Source organism: Phyllobates terribilis, unplaced genomic scaffold (assembly GCF_046119375.1).
Source record: "Phyllobates terribilis strain yellow unplaced genomic scaffold, ASM4611937v1 Scaffold_1__5_contigs__length_1240528914, whole genome shotgun sequence".
NCBI classification, from domain to species: Eukaryota; Metazoa; Chordata; class Amphibia; order Anura; family Dendrobatidae; genus Phyllobates; species Phyllobates terribilis.
The window spans coordinates 48,522,656-48,543,091 of NW_027362761.1; the positions used below are offsets into that span (position 1 = coordinate 48,522,656).

Consider the following 20,436-nt stretch of genomic DNA (forward strand, 5'->3'; position numbering starts at 1 on the left):
TCCCTCATGCTTAAAATCCCACACTTTAAGGACAAGTTCACACTACTGTATGTTTGGCCTGAGTGCTGTCCATGAAAAAACTTGACATCACTCATACCAATGTTATTTAACAGAGCTGCTCAAATGACCAAATCTTCCCGTGAAAAATCGTAGCATGCACTAGCTTCTTCTGCATGTCTAATCCATAAACTGACACATTTCAGTTATTTAACTTGGGAAACTGTTTTGTGTTCATGTAAATTTTAATAACTTCTGATGTATAAAAACTGCTGCCATATGGATCCCTTACAATTGAGATGAAAGTCGCCCATTTTTTCTGGATGAATCTTGGCCAATTTTTTTTTTTTTTTCTTTTATACGCTCAAATGAACTTAGCCTAAGTTCTAGACAAACTTCATGACTAAAGGTGCAGGTGTAACATAAAAAATTCAAAGACCTGCAAAGTAGGTAGGTTGTGTGACTAGGTGAGCAAAAAAAAAAAGTCTGTATTGTCTACTATTTAAATAGTCTGCCTCTGATACTGAAACAATAAATCACTAAAAGAAGTTGTCCACTACTTTTTCTATGTTTGATCCCACCCCCGCCGATCAGCTGTTATCGGTGCCGGTGGGGACTGCTAGCTGGAAGTCCTTATTTGCGGTGCTTGGCTGTCTAGCTGTAGCGGCCGCCGCAGGGTACTGCACATCCGCCTCCCATTGAATTGAATAGGAAGCGGATGTTGTAGTACCCCAGATTTTCAGCACCTGTTAGGTCACTTGCGTTTTTTTCACCCATTGCGTTTGTTTTATTTTACGTACTTTATCATATTTTGTATTCTGCGGTATTGGTCTCTTTGGTTTGTCATGCTTCTTTGTTTTGAAATGTCTTTGTATTTGGCTTTGACAAAGCTTCCTGTGTGAATTACAAGCGGTTTTCATGTGTTTCCGCTGTATAAACCCACCAAAAATGCAGGTCTGTTTTTTTTATCTGCTTATTTTCCGCACCTAATGCAAGTCCATGGAGAAATTACACACATAGAACTCGGCATACCCGCAAGAGAAATTGAGACCGTAGGACCGTTTACGCTAAGTAAAAAGAAGCACAGTGGGCATGAGATTTCTATAAACCCCTGGAACTATCAGACACTGCGTTTTTGACATAGCAAAAATATGCAGCATCAAAAACTTACCATAAATATCCTCTTCACACGTTTGTATAAAACGGGTACCGGAAAAAACAGAACCTGTCAACATTGTTTGGGATTAGTGTGTCCTCAGCATTTTTCCATTATGGCAAAAAAAAATGACAAAGTTTATCCTATACTTTGAAAACGCTCACAGATCCATCCTTGCGCAGGAACAACAGTGCCATGTGCGTAGCACCCAAGGTTACAATGGGTATGTGTGATATTCGTTTAACTACATTTGTCTTAGCAACCCTTTTGTAATGTTTGATCTCAATCCTTCTGACTAGTACTGAAGTCACACGTATACTACACAATTAAATGTCTGCATATTTATGTAACACATGTGCATATATAATTATATTCCTAAACACTGACGTGCACATAATATGATGTATAAATAGTAGAGCGCATTTCAACATCCTGAAGTAGTTAGAACATGCGTAACTGTCGTCTTTCCAATTTGTAGTGATTCACTCCGCGTAAAAATAACTTCTTAGCAAATGTTCTCTTGAACCGATGACTGCGCTGATTCTCTCCCCATGAATCATGATAAATACATCGCCTGTGTCAGGCTGCTCTGCATTAGTCAAAATAGTTTTCCTGTAATGCTAGCGGTGGAAGTGAAAATTACGGTTTAGTCGTTGATGATGAAATTGTATGCTTGACTTAAGACTGGTGATAAGGATTGCAACACTGTATAAGGTGTGTCTGATTACCAACTCTGTAATACAGTAATCATTAGTTGTCAACACACATCCTCTAGAATATTGGGAAAGGCAACCCCCGCATACAGTCATCGTTCTTGCAGTATTATCTTTTCCTTTTCACTATTCCGTTTAATTCTGCTCCTTTTGATATGTAAGGACGTCTTGTGTTTTTCTTTCTTTCTTTATTATTGGCCATCTGGTGTGATCTGTTCTATTGGCCTGAATTTGACGATCAGAAATGCTTGGTATTTTTCAAATAAGACTTGCCGCAATTTAGTAGTGATCTAAGCGATCTTGCCTTTTTCTCATAAAGAGAGTAAAAAATAAACTCTTTACAGCTTCGCTAAAGCACGAACAATCTGCTCTTAATAACACGTCAGAGTGTATCTTACAGGGGATGTCTAAAATGAGCATTGGGGCTTCATAGGTGTTGGGTTGTCACACAGGACCGATCATCAAAGGTTATGTGAACACAGATTTTTTTTTTTTTAAATGACTTGCTGTTCACATGTTCAGTCTTGAGGTTTTTTCCCCTATTCAGGTATTGCAAGATCCCTGGTGGGAGAAAGAAGTACACGTCACTTTTTTAAAGTGGCTCCAAACTAGGCATTGTTCAATCAAATGACTGGAAAAAAATGCTCCAGGAAAAAAAAAAAACCTACAAAAAATCGTCAAAATCTGTTCCGGAAATTAAAAATTCCTCCAAAACTCCCCAAGAAAGTAGCGTTTCTTGAGGCTAGAAAGCCAGTCATTTTTTGCGGGCACAAAAAATCTGTGGGCGCATAACCTTAGAACCAAAGCAGAGAGGCAAAAACTGACAACACCCTTTGCCTCTTTCATGTATTACGTATTTCCTTATGTGTTGCTGGGGAGAAGTTTATCTGCCACAATGCAGTGTAATGTAAAAATGAATGTCACTCTGTTCATGCTGCCCAACCGACAGGCAGCATGAACTGTGCTGCCAGGCTTTGATTCATGCTGCCCATGATTTGGGCTGCATAAATCAAGTGACGGGTTCAATTTAAAAGGCAGCAAGAATCAGAGCCTGACTGCATGACTGCAGCCAGGTATAGACCATAGGGCACACATGTCAAACTCTGGCGCGTGGGCCAAATCTGGCCCACAGGGTGATTATATTTGGCCCGCGACACCAGAACAGCCACCCCTTTGTGGGACCCATTATACTGTATGGAGGACTGTGTAGGCCCATTATACTGTATGGAGGACTATGTAGGCCCATTATACTGTATGGAAAGCTATATGGGGCCGTTGTATTGTTTGGAGGACTATGTGGGGCAATTATTCTGTATGGAGGACTATGTGGGGCACATTATCCTGTATACTGGTTGGCCGGCGACTTTGTACAAGTTTTTCATTTTGGCCCTCTGTGTGTTTGAGTTTGACAACCAGATTAATCACAGTCCAGCTACATGAAGATTCTACTAAAAAAAAAAAAAGACTGTTCACATACTTATAGGTTAGATACTGACAACAGGTGACATTAGTGTTAGGCTCATCAGGTGAGGTGGATCCTCTAAGCCTCAGATCCAGGTGGGTACATGGAACCCAGGCGTTGATGCTGCAGGAAGGAGGGCGCATGGGCATTCACGACTCAGGAATCGCAGTAGCAGCAGAATGGGTGAAGTGCATCCTGGCAGGGAAGGAAGCAAATGTATGCACAGAAGGAGGCACACACCAAACAGAGGTCTAGAGTCTCAATTCCAAGACGCAGTTATGGGTCTAAATGGATCTAGCGAGATGATGTCATTGATCCACACCGTGCAACTTGCAAAACCTGATGTTGCGCACAACAGAGGGCAGTGGACTGGTGATTGATGGCACTGGCTTGCCTGCAGTGAGTACTGTGTTCAGAGAAGTCTGAAGCAAGCCAGTGCTGTCAGTCATCATTTAGGGAGACGGAGCATCCAAACCAGTGGGCAAAACCGTGCACTGAGCCTCTTGGCCACACCAGTGGTGCACAAAGCACCCCAGTTAGCATTTTGTTAAACTTCAGTTTCTGCAACATGTACACCTTGATTAGAACTCTAAGGCCATGTCCCCACGATCAGTATTTAGTCAGTATTCGGTCAGTATTTATTCTCAGGAGTGGGAGCCAAAACTAGGTGAAGAACAATCAGAGAAAAGGTATAATAGAAACAAGTCACCAATTCTGCATTTATCACCCACTCCTGAGAAAAAATATTGACCGAATACTGATAGTGGGGCCTTGGCCTAAAGGTGTAATTTTTTTTTTTTTTTATAGGGAATATGTCCCCTATAAGGCTTTGTGCTAACTGTCAGTTTGGGCTGACTGATTCCCTTTAACAGGAGCTGTAACCTGTCGCCCCACTATGCTGTCTGTCTTGCTTTGACTGTTCCAGTAACACTCCAGTTCCTCTTGTGCCCTGGGATCCTGGAACAGAGCTTGTGTAGTACTCTCCATTCTCTGTGCAATATCATTTTCTGGGTGTATAGCACAAGGATGTAATGCATATACAGTACATCATTGATGACATTTCCCAGGATAGATTGGACATTGTGAATGTGCAGTTCCTGGATTCCACTGCGCATGCGCAAGATTTCATCCCTGAAGAGTGAGACAAATGCTGGAGCAATTAAGTAAGAAAAAAAGGAATGGTACAGATCCCTGGTCATACGATTAATTGCTTGTTAGACCTGTACCAAAGGCTACACTTGGTATGCTTACACTTTTGTTAGGTACCCTACCTAGTACTATGCTATAAAGCCCATTGAAGTTTCAGGTGAATGAAAAGCCCTATACAGTAATATGCTGCTTCGGAAATCCCCTTTCATATTATGTACTCACTGGGTAAGGTCAGACAGTGTAGTTGTGATGCAGACATGATGCAGTAAATGCTGTAAAAAAAAATGCAGTTTTTACATGAACAAACCTGTTTAGAGAATGTGTTTACATGATTGCATGTTATTTATCGGTCACTGGGCCTCCATATGAACTAAATTGATCTTGCTATTTTGCAAAAACTGCCTGCATTTAGGCCACTGCACTTTTGTTTTAGTTTTTGTATGCATTGTGAATGTAAGGCATCGTCTTACAGTTCTGTGCAACGTTTCAAAACGATTTACTTCTGAATTCTAGCAAAATTGCTTTGATGACTTGGTGCCATAGTATGTGAACTGCCAGGAAGTGTGTGAGATGGGCAGTTATTGAGCACTGCTCGCAGTCTGATTTCATTGTAAACATGAGTCTGTTGTTCTATAGGGCCATTTACATAACACGATGCATGGCACTACGCAACTGCCGAACAGCTATTTTATTGATCGACGGTCGTTTAGTAGCCTATTTACACTGGCAGACCATGCCTTCGATGGTCACTGAGCGATCTGTAATATGTTGTTCAGTGCTCATAGGCTGCTATTGTTCTTAGCAGCACATGCCATATTTACACAGGACCGACAGATTTTCACCCCAGGAATGAGTAGTTATTAGGTGATCGACAGACTGTTTACACTGCCTTATTATTCGGTAGTAGCTGTCCCCAAGAACACTGGTTCACAATGTGTTACAGTCCATTTACACTGCACAATTAACTTTCGACAGCAGAGTTCAGGTAGGAATTATCCCAGAAAATTAAAGGGTCTCTGATTTTCATTGTGACTCACCACAAATACATTTCTCATTAAAAAATCTTGTGTCGTAAAGTGGAGCTACCGTACTTCCGTCTTACTGGCATCTCACTTATGAGCCACAGTGAATGAGCAATGCAGGTGATTCAATGAGGTGATTGTCTGGATGAGGTGATGTAGTAATATGTGGTGTGCCATTTACACTTTACTTTTTCACACAATTTTCCCAGGAAATGACATGCTCCGTCAGTTACATACTCCTTACTGCAATTTTTTTAAATTATTGGATTACTTGTTACAGCTATTGTAATTAAGGAGCGTAATGGAACCAGCTGTACGGCCATTTCTGCAAAGTATCCCAGTAGCTGTTTTTCAACACTTCAACACCAGGCCGCATGTTGCTTATGGTACTGTGAGCAGTCTGCATGGCTTAAACATGCTACCATGGTCTGCAGACATGTTTCCCATTGAGAACATCTGGGACATCATTGGTCAGCAATTGTTAAGGAAGCTGCCAGCCGCCGGTCTTGATGATTTGTGTGCTCAAGTGCATTCATTTGGTAGATCATTCCTCAGGCAACCATTAATGATCTCACTGATGGCAGCCAAGATTTATGTAGTTTTGTGTGTGCTGCTCGTACACTGAATAAATCAAGCTGTTTTGAAAAGTCTCTTTCCATTTTTTCCCATCATTTTCATATCATTAACATGTCTATCCATCCTGTGATTTACTTCTTGGTGTTGTAATTTCAATGTTGAAGAGTGTGTAGGAGGGTGGCAGGTGTCACACTCCTACCAATCTGATATTGATGACCTATCCCCATGTCAGGGCACAATATTTATTGCTTGGACAACCCCTTTAAGTAGCACACCCTAAGTAAAACTAACTATTGTTAAAAAGTTTACACTATGAAGTATTGCAAAATCACCTATGTATTTATAGACTAGACTATAAAAAAGTTGCTTATAAAATGACCACCACATTTTGGATCTGCCTCTGAGAAAGGTTCTGTGTAGAGCTGAAATGTTGCACACATGGTGGTGAATAAAATACCACAATTTAGGTGCTTTTAATTCTTTTTGTATATTTATGTATCTAAATAAGATCTTTTTTTTTTTTTTTTTTTTTTTTTTTCACAGTTTGCAATTTTATGTCACATGAAAAGTGCCTGAAGCATGTTAAGATCCTTTGCAGTTGTCTGACTCCAAGTCTTGTAAGAGTAAGTAATAGCAATAACTCCTCTATGATCTATCTCTATCTTTAATTTTTTTTTCCAGGAAATACTGTAAAGCCTCCAATTATTCAGATAACACAGGAATAACACTCTAAGGTCTCCTAGGCCAGTGTCCAGCCAATTTCAAGCTCTTTAAAGAGGTTGTCCACTACTTTATCATCAATGACCTGTCCTGCACATCCACCTCCTATTCAAATCAATAGAAGGTGGATGTGCAGTACCCGGCCATGGCCACTAGCAAAAGATTAAGCAGTTCCCCAATTGAGCATTTCCGGCCATTAAATGCTGATCGGCAGGGGTGCCAGGTGTGATAAAGTAGTGGACAACCTATTTAAGGCAAACATAACCTTAGTATTGTTGAAGTGTAAATGAATGGTAACAGTTCTTTACTGCTGAGCTGTCGCATCATGGGCTTGCTCACACATTGCATTTTTGCACCATTTTTTTCTGCAGGAAATAAACATAGCGTTTTACAATATCAGCAAAGTGAATGAGATTTCTGAAATCTCTTGGTTCTAATTTTTTCCTTGAAGATTTGAACTTTGAAAGCGTTTTTTCACATCTGCAGCATGGCAATTCTTTCAGCATTTTTGCAGTGTTTTACACCTATTCATAGTAACATAGTTTTTAAGGTAGGTTGAAGGAAGACTAAGTCCATCTAGTTCAACCCATAGCCTAACATGTTGATCCAGAGGAAGGCAAAAAAAAAACACGTGGCAAACACTAAGCTCCACATTGGGGAAAAAAAATTCCTTCCCGACTCCATACGACAATCAGACTAGTTCCCTGGATCAACGCCCTATCAAGGAATCTAGTATATATAACCTGTAATATTATACTTTTCAAGAAAGGCATCCATGCCCTTCTTAAATTTTAGTAGTGAATCAGTTATTACAACATCATGTGGCAGAGAGTTCCATAGTCTCACTGCTCTTACAGTAAAGAATCCGCGTCTGTGATTATGATTAAACCTTCTTTCCTCCCGACGTAGAAGATGCCCCCTTGTCCCCGTCTTAGGCCTCAGAGTAAAAAGATCAGTAGAAAGGTCTTTGTACTGTCCCCTCATATACTGGTACATAGTAATAAGATCACCCCTAGGCCTTCATTTTTCCACAGTAAATAACCCCAAGTGTAATAACCTGTCTTGGTATTGCAGACCCCCCAGTCCTCTAATAACCTTGGTCGCTCTTATCTGCACCCGCTCTAGTTCAGCTATGTCTTTCTTATACACCGGAGACCAGAACTGTACACAGTAATCGAAGTGTGGTCGAACTAGTGACTTGTATAGAGGTAAAATTATGTTCTCTTAATGCATCCCATTATTTTATCTGCCTTTGCATCAGCTGCCTGACACTGGCCACCAAACGTGAGCTTGTCGTCCACCAATACACCCAGGTTTTTTTCAGTGACAGTTTTGCCCAGTGTTTTACAATTAAGCATATAATTATACATTTTATTTCCTCTGCCCAAGTGCATTACCTTACATTTATCCCCATTAAAGCTCACTTGCCATTTATCAGCCCAAGCTTCTAGTTTACATAGATCCTCCTGTAATATAAAATTGTCCTCCTCTGTATTGATTACCCTGCAGAGTTTAGTGTCATCTGCAAATATTGAAATACTACTCTGTATGCCCCCTACAAGGTCATTAATAAATGTTAAAAAGAAGAGGGCCCAATACTGACCCCTGTGGTACCCCCACTGTCAACTGTGACCCAGTCTGAGTGTGTTCCATTAATAACCACCCTTTGTTTCCTATCACTGAGCCAGTTCTTAACCCGCTTACATATATTTTCCCCTATCTTATTCAGATGAATAAGAAAAAAAAAAACGCACGTAAAATGTGCTTTTTGGAACAGAAAAATATGCTGAAAATACTAAACCTGTGTACATACCCTATCTCAATTGCTGAGCTGTGAGCCATGACATTCTCCCACTATACTAATTCACACTAAAACGGCTGCTGCATTCCCTGCATCAGCTTTTATGAAGACTATGAGAATCCTGGCTGCGCTATATCACATGATGTGAAAGCTGCAAGGCATTATGGGGAAGGTTGCGCCTGAGGTCATTTAACCTTTCTCTAGCTGATGCAATATTTATTTATTTTACTCACTTATATAGCGCCTTTAATACCACAGCGCTTTACAACCATTATGGGCACTGTTCCCATTGGGGCTCACAATCTAGATTCCCTATCAGTATGTCTTTGGAGTGTGGGAGGAAACCAGAGAATCCCTAGGAAACCCACACAAACATGGGGAGAACATACAAACTCCTTGCAGATCTTGTCCTTGGTGGGATTTGAACCCAGGACCAATATATATAAATGTGTAAAATGGCGACAGGCGACAAGAGAATTTCTTGAAGTTTATTTGTTCATCACTAATATATTATAATGTTATTTTTTTCTTCTTTCTTGCTCATCCACATTTTTTGCACAGATGCACTTACAAAGTGGTACCTAACTTTTTCCCCCCTTTCCTATTAATATCTATGAGCGGTCTTATTGCTGGGTTGATAATGAAACCTGTTTTGGCTCCTAGAACCATTCTCAAATAAATGATATCAGTGACAGGTTATATTAAGTGACTGCTCGCTGTTTTTTCAGAAACGTTGCAATGGCTAGTTTTCATTAAAAACGCCATTAGGTATAGTATGTGAATTATATCCGACTCTAATAACTACTGGCCTGCAATGCTGTTGTCTTGTTTCGTAGCCCCATGCACGTCTCATTAGCTTGACTGGTTTGCTTTTCAAAGGTTGCCTGTACCGATTAAACATCAGTAGCTATGAGCAATTGCAATACAAGGTTAATATGATCCTTAACTATTGTGGCATATCGGGCAACTTCTCAAGCGCACCAGAAAGAGACTCTGCAGGCTGTAGGGAAGACTATGCATTTGTCCTGGGACATGGGCTGAGACCTTTTGTATCAAATAATTCTTGTGGAAATGAAACATTTCAAGGACAACATCACCAAAGAACAATGGGTCCCCTCTAGCTTCCTGGGCTCTAGTCAACACTGGGACATGGGCTGTGACCTTTTGTATCAAATAATTCTTGTGGAAATGAGACATTGCAAGGACATCATCACCAAAGAACAATGGGTCCCCTCTAGCTACCATGATGATAAATCTGCTCTGTCAGAAGTGCCTGGAGACAGTGTTGGGACCTCTGCGATGGTTATTTTAATAATGCATATCAGGTGATTCTGTCATTTAGGAGTGTCCTGGGGTTTCTGTTCAAAGTTATTTTGGGCACAAGTATTTTAACTCATTTTGCCATCTAATAGAACTGAAATCCAGGAAATTACCTGTAAGCACAAAGTATAAAGAATATATCTTTTCTTGTTCCATAATATACTATTCACGGTGGCCATGAAAAACTTATTTTCTGTATGGTTTGTTCGTGATGATGCTTTCTGGGCCTCGTTCATTAATACCTTAAAGGGGTTGTCTGGCCTTAGAGTGACTGCAGACTTGTGAATCCTCTTATCGTGCGCAGTGTGTGCTCTGAGGATTCTCCGGTGTCGGCGGCAGATGCATGACCACAAGTATGTAATTTGCATACATGCGGTCACGTGCCTACTAACCGTGCAGGGATATTAAATGAGACACGTCAAGTCAGCATGTGGCTGAAAGTATGCAAATCGCATACATGCAGTCACATGGCCGCCAGCTTCTGGTACTGGAGAATCCTCACAGCGCGCAGTTAGTGCGATGTGGGGATTCACAAGTCTGCAGTCACATACAGTACAGACCAAAAGTTTGGACACACCTTCTCATTTAAAGATTTTTCTGTATTTTCATGACTATGAAAATTGTACATTCACACTGAAGGCATCAAAACTATGAATTAACACGTGGAATTATATACTTAACAAAAAAGTGTGAAACAACTGAAAATATGTCTTATATTCTAGGTTCTTCAAAGTAGCCACCTTTTGCTTTGATGACTGTTTTGCACACTCTTGGCATTCTCTTGATGAGTTTCAAGAGGTAGTCACCGGAAATGGTCTTCCGACAATCTTGAAGGAGTTCCCAGAGATGCTTAGCACTTGTTGGCCCCTTTGCCTTAACTCTGCGGTCCAGCTCACCCCAAACCATCTCAATTGGGTTCAGGTCTGGTGACTGTGGAGGCCAGGTCATCTGGCGTAGCACCCCATCACTCTCCTTCTTGGTCAAATAGCACTTACACAGCCTGGAGGTGTGTTTGGGGTCATTGTCCTGTTGAAAAATAAATGATGGTCCAACTAAACGCAAACCTGATGGAATAGCATGCCGCTGCAAGATGCTGTAGTAGCCATGCTGGTTCAGTATGCCTTCAATTTTGAATAAATCCCCAACAGTGTCACCAGCAAAGCACCCCCACACCATCACACCTCCTCCTCCATGCTTCAAGATGGGAACCAGGCGTGTAGAGTCCATCCGTTCACCTTTTCTGCGTCGCACAAAGACACGGTGGTTGGAACCAAAGATCTCAAATTTGGACTCATCAGACCAAAGCACAGATTTCCACTGGTCTAATGTCCATTCCTTGTGTTCTTTAGCCCAAACAAGTCTCTTCTGCTTGTTGCCTGTCCTTAGCAGTGGTTTCCTAGCAGCTATTTTACCATGGAGGCCTGCTGCACAAAGTCTCCTCTTAACAGTTGTTGTAGAGATGTGTCTGCTGCTAGAACTCTGTGTGGCATGGACCTGGTCTCTAATCTGAGCTGCTGTTAACCTGCGATTTCTGAGGCTGGTGACTTGGATAAACTTATCCTCAGAAGCAGAGGTGACTTTTGGTCTTCCTTTCCTGGGGCGGTCATGTGAGCCAGTTTCTTTGTAGCGCTTGATGATTTATGCAACTGCACTTGGGGACACTTTCAAAGTTTTCCCAATTTTCGGACTGACTGACCTTCATTTCTTAAAGTAATGATGGCCACTCGTTTTTCTTTACTTCGCTGCTTTTTTCTTGCCATAATACAAATTCGAACAGTTTATTCAGTAGGACTATCAGCTGTGTATCCACCAGACTTCTGCACAACACAACTGATGGTCCCAACCCCATTTATAAGGCAAGAAATCCCACTTATTAAACCTGACAGGGCACACCTGTGAAGTGAAAACCATTTCCGGTGACTACCTCTTGAAGCTCATCAAGAGAATGCCAAGAGTGTGCAAAGCAGTCATCAAAGCAAAAGGTGGCTACTTTGAAGAACCTAGAATATAAGACATATTTTCAGTTGTTTCACACTTTTTTGTTAAGTATATAATTCCACATGTGTTAATTCATAGTTTTGATGCCTTCAGTGTGAATGTATAATTTTCATAGTCATGAAAATACAGAAAAATCTTTAAATGAGAAGGTGTGTCCAAACTTTTGGTCTGTACTGTAGATTGACTGAAGACTTGACAACCCGCTTAATGCTCCATGGAGTACTGTTATGCCATGGAGCATTTCATGGTGGTTGTACAGTTTTTTTTTTTATTAGCTTGATGAATTTTACCACGTGCTATATTGTTTAAGGTTTTGTATGCAAGCCGTGTATGCAATGGACTCCGCTCCCGAGCGTGTTCCATGCACGGCTTCCATACAAAGGATACGACAATGTAGCAAGTTGTCAAATTCATGAAGGTAATGGCAAACATACATAGGCTGATGTCTGCTATATATTGCTTATTGCTTCTGTTAAGCTCAAGAGAGAGGGGTGAAAGGTGCATTTTACCCGTTTCTTCATTGTGTTTTTAAGGTATTTATTATGCATTTATCCATAGGATTATTACTGTCGTGTGATATATAGATGTACTTTTTTGGGGGGATCCCCATTGGGCACTCTCATGATTATGGTATTATTTAAGTTCTATTCATTACCGGTGTGTTACATTCAGTATCTATTAGGACATGTGCAATTGTATTGATATCATATTCGAATACCATTTTTACTATTGCTAGTACGACATTACTATTCTAACCAGATCGCTACAAAAAAAAAGGTGTCAGGGAGACATTTAAATCCCTTGTAGATTTCCATATTTTTTGTACTTTTCCCTGATACTTTTCTTTAGTTGACCACTCTTATGTTTTATCTATATATAGTTATTGTATGCTTTTGTGATCATATAATATTTAAATACATTAAGGCTATGTGCACACTGCGTTTTTGATGCGATTTTTCCGCTCGGAATTGAACCAAAAACGCTAGGTAATCCGTGTGCCAGTTAATGCAATGACAATCCTGATGTGCTGCGCCCATGATGTGGAATTTTCCTGACAGGATTGTCATTGCTTTTATATCCGAAGCATGTCCATTCTTTGTACTGTTTCTGCAGCTTTTCCCGCCCATTGACTTCAATTGAACCACAGCAAACCCGCAGGTATAAATATATCTGCCGACTTGCTGCGGTTGTTTTCTGCATATCTGACTGACTCAATTGAAGTCAATGGGTCAAATACGCTGCAAAAAACGCAGAAAAAATGGTACCCGGGTCGGGGAAGAAGACTACATCTCCCATCATCCGACCGCTGCTCCTGATTAAAATAACAAACACCTTATATTCACCTGTCCGGCGTCCTCCCGATGTCCCCTGGGGTCGACTGATGGGAACGTGCTCGCTCCCGGCAGTGTACTTTGCTGTGCTGCTGGATGAGGTCATGTGAGTTCATCAGCTGGAGATCAGCGGACTAGCTCCGGGATCCGGGACATCACTTTACGGCACCGGTGCTGCGCGGGAATATTCTCACGATTTTTCCCACCAGCACTGATGCAGTAATGAGGTCACATGAACCCCAACCTTATTACCCCACTCGCGACCGCTACTCGGCAGTGGGAAGAGCAGAGGCTAAGTTCCAGATTTGGCACATCTTATGGATGTGCCGTTTCTGGGACTACTGAGAGCTGATATTAGCCGCGGAGGGGGCTAGTATCCATGGCCCCTTGCCTGACTATTTATTAATATCAGCGTGCAGCTGTCTGTTTAGCCTTTTCTGGTGAGATTTTATAGGGGGGATCCTATGTCAATTTTTTTCTGGGGCCCCCTGTAATCTAGCCAGTAAAGGCTAAACAGACAGCTGTTAACATTTTTGGCTAATGGCCCCTTCCGCGGCTACTAATATCAGCTCCCAGTGATCGGCTTTCCCTCTGCTGGTTATGAAAATAATGCGGGAGCCAACGCCATTTATTTATTTATTTTTACCAGTACGTCCATCATAACGGCACGACAGGAGTTAAGTCCTCTGTTCCTCTAGGGACAGGAAACACATGAGAGGTTAAAATCCCCACCCCCCCATCACACCCTTAGTGTTTTTCCTGTCCCTAGCAGGACAGGACGCTATGGGAGGTTTCCGAAGATAAAGCGTTACCTGAGAGCCAGGGGGATTGGGGGGTCTCAGAACTCTCCCCTTCCTTCTGTCCAGAGGCTCCATGCTGATACCCCTTTGCGGGGTCCCTCAGCCAGAAGACCGCCGCTTACCGCTGTATCCCCCGGACAGGGGGCTCTGAGCGTTGCGCTGTGCCGGCGTGCGCTCCACGGAGGAGCGCGGTGTATGGCTTCCGGCGGGAGGCGGAGTCATCCAGGAACATCCGCTTTGGGGCCGGCGTGCGTTCCAGTTCCAGGGTGGAACGCACGCTGTGCAAGACTTCCGGCGGGCGGAGTCAGAAGAGCGGACGTCCGCTTTGGCCTTCTTGCGTTCCAGGGTGGAACGCACGCCGCTTCTTCTCCTACATGAGGAGAGGGGCTTCAACGCAGGTGCTCGGAGGCAGTGATGAACCTCCAGGGCATTGAGAAGGCTTATCGCTGGGGCGTGGCTATCACCTGGATCAGGTAAGACCCTATTAAAGGGTGCACCTCAGCCACACACACACTGACACCATGGAAGCTAATCCTTCACGGTCAGAAGCCCCCTCAGAGTCCCTGGGCAGTGTGAGTACAGGCTTAAAACCCTTCTCTGGATAGATCAGAGTATTCTAGGACAGGGTTTTATAGTAAATCTCCGGTGTCCTTTTATATGTTTTTATGGATTAGGAGAGGGGAACCCAGAGGTCTGGATCTTCTTCCAAAAAGTTAAGACGACGTGTAGACTGCAACACAAAGCTTCAGGACTCGTATAAAAAGCGGCTGTGTAAAAAATGTATAGCCGAGGTCCTAAAGGAAGAAAAAACTTCTTTTTTGACGGATATAAGATCTATGATACGTGAGGAGGTCCAGAGTACAGTCTCGACCCTCATGTCTTCCCATACACAACCGTCACCCCAAATAGTACAGCCTTCTCCTCGTCAGAAAAGACCTAGGTGGGAGATGGAAGAGGTGTCTGAGGAAGGAGAATATTCAAACTCCGCATCAGAGCACAGTGTAGAAGAGGATGAGGATCACTTCTCTCAGTTACCCTCACAAGAGAGAAAGAAATATATCTTCTCTACAGAACATACGGACGAACTGTTAAAGTCCGTCAGGCATACTATGAACTTGGAGGACACTCAGGTCTCCCATTCCAGACCAGATGAAATGTTCGCAGGTCTGAGAACTCGGAGAAATAGTGTTCCCTGTAAATGAGCATTTAAAATCCATGATTATGGAGGAATGGGAAGAAGTGGAGAAAAGACTCATTGTGCCAAGAGACTTTAAATCCCGTCTTCCTTTCAATCCGGAGGATATCAAACTCTGGGAGGAGATCCCTAAAGTAGATGTTCCAATAGCGAAAGTGGCTAAAAAAACATCCATCCCCTTTGAAGACTCGTCTTGCTTCAAGGACGCAATGGATAGGAAGGCTGAGAGTATGCTCAAGAGGAGCTGGGAAGCTTCAGCAGCCATAATTAAATCAAATATCGCAGCCACTTCAGTAGCAAGATCCATGTACCTTTGGTTGGACGAGCTGTCAGATCAAATTAGGTCAGACTCCCCTGTAGAGATGCTATCAGACTCTCTTCCCATGTTAAAGCTGGCAACGCAATTCATGGCTGATGCCTCGGCCGAATCGGTCAGATTCGCAGCTAGATGTAGCGTATTATCTAATACAGCTAGACGGGCATTATGGCTAAAGACGTGGTCGGGGGATAGCCACTCAAAGAATAAATTGTGCTCAATTCCCTTTTCGGGTGCTCGGGTCTTTGGTCCAGCGTTGGACGAGATCCTAGAAAGAGCATCCGACAAGAAAAAAGGATTTCCCGAAGATAGGGTTAAAAGATACCGGCCCTTTCGTGGACCCTGTCGATCACCTAAACGTGATTACAAGGGTAAGGGTAAGATGGGGAGATGGTCTTACAGGAAAGGAGGAAAGGACAGAGCAGATCAGGTCGCCTCTGGGGCCCCAACTAGACCATGACGCCATTGGAGTAGGGGGCAGGCTTCTTTTCTTTCGGGACAAGTGGGCATCCATTACAAAAAATCAATGGATCCTACGTTCCTTAGGGGAAGGTTTCAAAATAGACTTCTCCCATACTCCCCCTCGTCGTTTCCAAATCACTCGTCCTCGCTCCCCCGTAGATCTCAAGAGTCTATGGCAGGATATATTAGTCCTTCAATCCCTACACGTGGTGAGACAGGTTCCCCCTTCAGAGCAAGGTTTAGGCCATTACTCCTCCCTCTTCTCGGTGTTAAAACCCTCGGGCAAACGCCGTACGGTTATAAACCTCAAGCCCTTAAACCAGTGGGTGGAATACAAAAGATTCAAAATGGAAACTATAAAAACCAGCATTCCATTGATAGAAAAGGGATCGGTAATGTGCACCCTAGACCTCAAGGATGCATATTACCATGTTCCAATTCACCCAAGTCACCAGCAATACCTAAGGTTCGCTCTAGAACAGGAGGGCACAGTACACCACTTTCAATTCACTTGCCTACCCTTCGGTCTATCCTCGGCCCCTCGAATATTCACAAAGGTTATGACAGAAGTAGCGGCCTTCTTAAGAACACAGGGGATTATAATCATCCCTTACCTGGACGATATATTGTTGGTGGCAGAGTCAGAGTCTCTTCTTCTTATTCAACAAGAGCATACGATCGAAACCCTGGAATACTTGGGATGGAAAATCAATTGGGAAAAATCAAACCTCCATCCAAGTACTACAAAAGTATTTCTAGGGGTACTCTTAGACTCCAGTCTTCAGAAGTCCTCCTTGCCCCAGGAGAAAAGACAAAAAATAAAACTGGAAATTTACAGCTTCAAGAAACGGAAGACCACCTCAATCAGATACGCCATGCGGGTCTTAAGACTGATGACCTCATGCATTCCAAGCGTGAAATGGGCACAGGCCCGTTCAAGGCCATTACAGAAGTCGATCCTGTCAGTTTGGAACAGACAACCATCGGGGTTAGACAAGAAAATGAGGCTGTCAAGAGCTAAAAAACTCCCTTTCCTTGTGGACAGACCTTTCAAACTTGGAAAACGCGGTAGACTGGATCCTTCTTCCTTCAATCCAGATCCATACGGATGCCAGCCAAAGAGGCTGGGGAGCAAGCATAGGAAACAGATATCTACAAGGGACGTGGCCCAAAGAGATGCAACACAGGTCGTCAAATTTCAGAGAGCTAAAGGCTGTCTGAGAGACTCTTCAAAGATGTCAGCATTTGCTCAGAGGAAATCATATAAAAATTTTCTCAGACAACAGCACCACCATCGCTTTTCTTCGTCGACAAGGAGGTCCAAAAGGAAAATGGTTACAATCCTTGGCGGCAAGAATTTTCTACTGGGTGGAGAGAAATGTCCTTTCAATATCGGCTATTCATCTAAGGGGGTCCGAAAATGTGGTAGCAGACTTTCTCAGCAGAGCAAGAGTTGGTCCCTCAGATTGGGAGCTGAATCCGGAGGTGTTTCATCAAATCATTCAACGATGGGGCACCCCGTTTATAGACCTGTTCGCAACAAGGAAAAACAGAAAGCTGCAGCGCTTTTTTTCCTTGGACCCAGCCGACAGTCCAGAAGGAATAGATGCCCTTTCTCAGTCGTGGGGGACTAAACTGGTGTACGCCTTTCCTCCAGTCCCTCTCATCTCAAGAGTACTAAGGAAAATCCAACAAGAGAGGGGAGCTCTTATTCTGATAGCGCCCTTCTGGCCCAAAAAGAGCTGGTTCCCTCTGCTATACCGGATGGCGGTGGATCTCCCATTCAGACTCCCAGCCAGGAGAGATCTTCTATTGCAGTGTCCATTGTTACATCCGAACATCCAATTCCTCCAATTGACAGCATGGAACCTGAGAGGCGGATCCTAGCCTCTAAGGGCCTTTCCCATCGGGTAATTACGACTCTACAGGCCTGTAGGAAACCAGTAACGTCAGCCATCTATGCTAGGATTTGGAAACAGTTCTGTAGCTTTGCAGGTCAGTCTGTGGGAAATTCGTCTCACCCCAATATTCCAGCGATATTGGATTTCCTCCAAGAGGGATTTGATAAGGGTCTGAGGCCAAATACGTTAAAAGTTCATATCTCGGCCCTGAGTGCTTTTTTGGACTACTCCTTAATAGACCACCCATGGATATCAAGGTTCATAAAAGCAACCTCTCGTTTAAAACCCACGATAAGGAGTCTAGTACCGCCGTGGGATCTGAACCTTGTGTTGAGGGCTTTATGTAAGTCTCCCTTTGAACCGCTAGAAGAAACATCAATAGACCTGCTTTCTATGAAATCAGCCTTTCTTGTTGCAGTTACTACAGCGAAACGGGTGGGCGAGATCCAGGCTCTCTCAGTTCTGGACCCATACCTTAAGATTCTGGAAGACAGATTGGTTCTTAAACTGGACCCCTCCTTTCTCCCTAAGGTGGTGTCCAGCTCAAACCTGAATCAGGAGATAATACTGCCGTCTTTCTGCCAGTCCCCCAAAAATGAAAAGGAAAAATCCTTCCATACCTTGGACGTCAGGAGGGCAATTGTTCGTTATATAGAAGTCACAGCCCCCTGGAGGAGAGACTCAAACCTTTTTTTTGCAATTTTCGGGTGTGAATAAGGGCAAGAAAGATTCTAAGCCGACTCTAGCAAGGTGGTTGACAAAGACTATCGCCCTCACAGATGAATCTGAGGGGAAGGATCCACCAATTTCGCTTAAAGCTCATTCTACTCGGGCAATCTCCGCTTCTTGGGCAGAGAGAGCTGGAGCGTCAGTGGGCCAAATTTGCCAGGCAGCAACCTGGGCCAATATATCCACATTTAGTAAACATTATAAATTGGATGTGTTGTCCGGTCAACTATTAGCCTATGGCCGTAAAGTCCTTCAGGCAGTGGTCCCGCCCTAAATGTTCCATTTCTTTGATTTGGTATGTCTCCTGTCATGCCGTTATGATGGACGTACTGGTAAAATAGGAATTATTCCTACCGTTAATTACGTTTCCAGGAGTCCATCATAACGGCACCATATTTCCCGCCCCGCTCTTGACACTAATGTGAATGTAACATTGGTATATGTATATAATAAAATAGAGTTGCATCCATCCTGGTTTGGTGATTAGTACTAACACTGAGGGTGTGATAGGGGGGTGGGGCTTTTAACCTCTCATGTGTTTCCTGTCCCTAGAGGAACAGAGGACTTAACTCCTGTCGTGCCGTTATGATGGACTCCTGGAAACGTAATTAACGGTAGGAATAATTCCTATTTTTTACATTTTAGGATATGTGCCCACGATCCAGACGTGACAGCGCTTTGGACACAGCATATTTTTGCTGCGTCCAAAACACTGCGTTGTAATGAACGCAGGTAAATGCCCATGTGTTCACGGAGCTATACAGATTTATCGCATTCAATACATTCTAGTAGTCAAATTTCTGTTGCGGAGACTAGCGACTCCGCAAGAGAAATTTACATGCTGCGGTCCTGAAAGACGCGCCGCATGTCAGTGTCCACGGGTGATTCGCAGCCTCAGATGCACACATAGTGGACATGGGATGGGATTTCTAGAAATCCCATACACTATGCTGTAACATCTGGACGCTGCGGGTTTGACGCTGCATAAACACGCAGCTTCAAACCTGCAGCGGCTCCTGATCATGAGCACGTACCCAAACGCACCAGCAGCATGTCAATTTCTGTAGCGGAGACGCTAGTCTCCGCTGCAGATTTTGACCGATTGAACTGTCATTATATGCAGTGGATCTGTATGTATTGACAACATAAATGCGGCATTAGAACACAGCGTTTTGGACGCAGCGAAAATACGCTGCTTCCAAAGTGCTGCTGCTTGCTCATCGTGGGGACATAGCAGCTAACAAAACAGCTGTGAGCTATTATTGCTAGCCAGGGAACATGTTTGCCTAATGGCACCTTCCTAGGCTAAAAATAGCAGCTCTCAGCTGCCACAGAAATGACTTGAATTGAAATGCACATGAGCTTGGCTTTATTGGATTAGCTGACATCTAGCCCTTTTGTTTAGTGATGACAAGGTGTCAATAGGACCCTTTCATTGCAAAACCTAATTAAAGCGTTAAATAAACACACACACACACACACACACACACACACACACACACACACACACACACACACACACACACACACACTAAAACACTTTATTTGAAATACAACAGACACATTCTTTAATCATTTAAATGAATCAATATATTCACCACTGGTCTGACGGTAATCCAAGGGTTATTAAAGCGATGTCCCACTTTTTTTCAAATATCTTTATTTAGCTCCAAAAGCATTCATTGATGTACAAAAACGCGGCAAAACGCACATTTTTTCTGCACCATTTTTCCTGCCAAGAGATGCAGAAACGCTGCAGAAATTTCTGCAATCAAATCCTGAATGTGC

The 20,436-nt window shown here is 43.1% G+C and overlaps 1 protein-coding gene across 1 annotated transcript in view; it reads left to right on the forward strand.

Moving 5' to 3' along the window:
* Positions 1-20,436, forward strand: part of DGKQ (diacylglycerol kinase theta) — a 157,820-nt gene that overhangs the window by 19,965 nt on the left and 117,419 nt on the right. Inside the window, exon 2 of the mRNA XM_073661678.1 lies at positions 6,619-6,698. Coding sequence (XP_073517779.1) covers positions 6,619-6,698 — 80 coding nt within the window. The remainder of the gene's footprint in view (positions 1-6,618; positions 6,699-20,436) is intronic.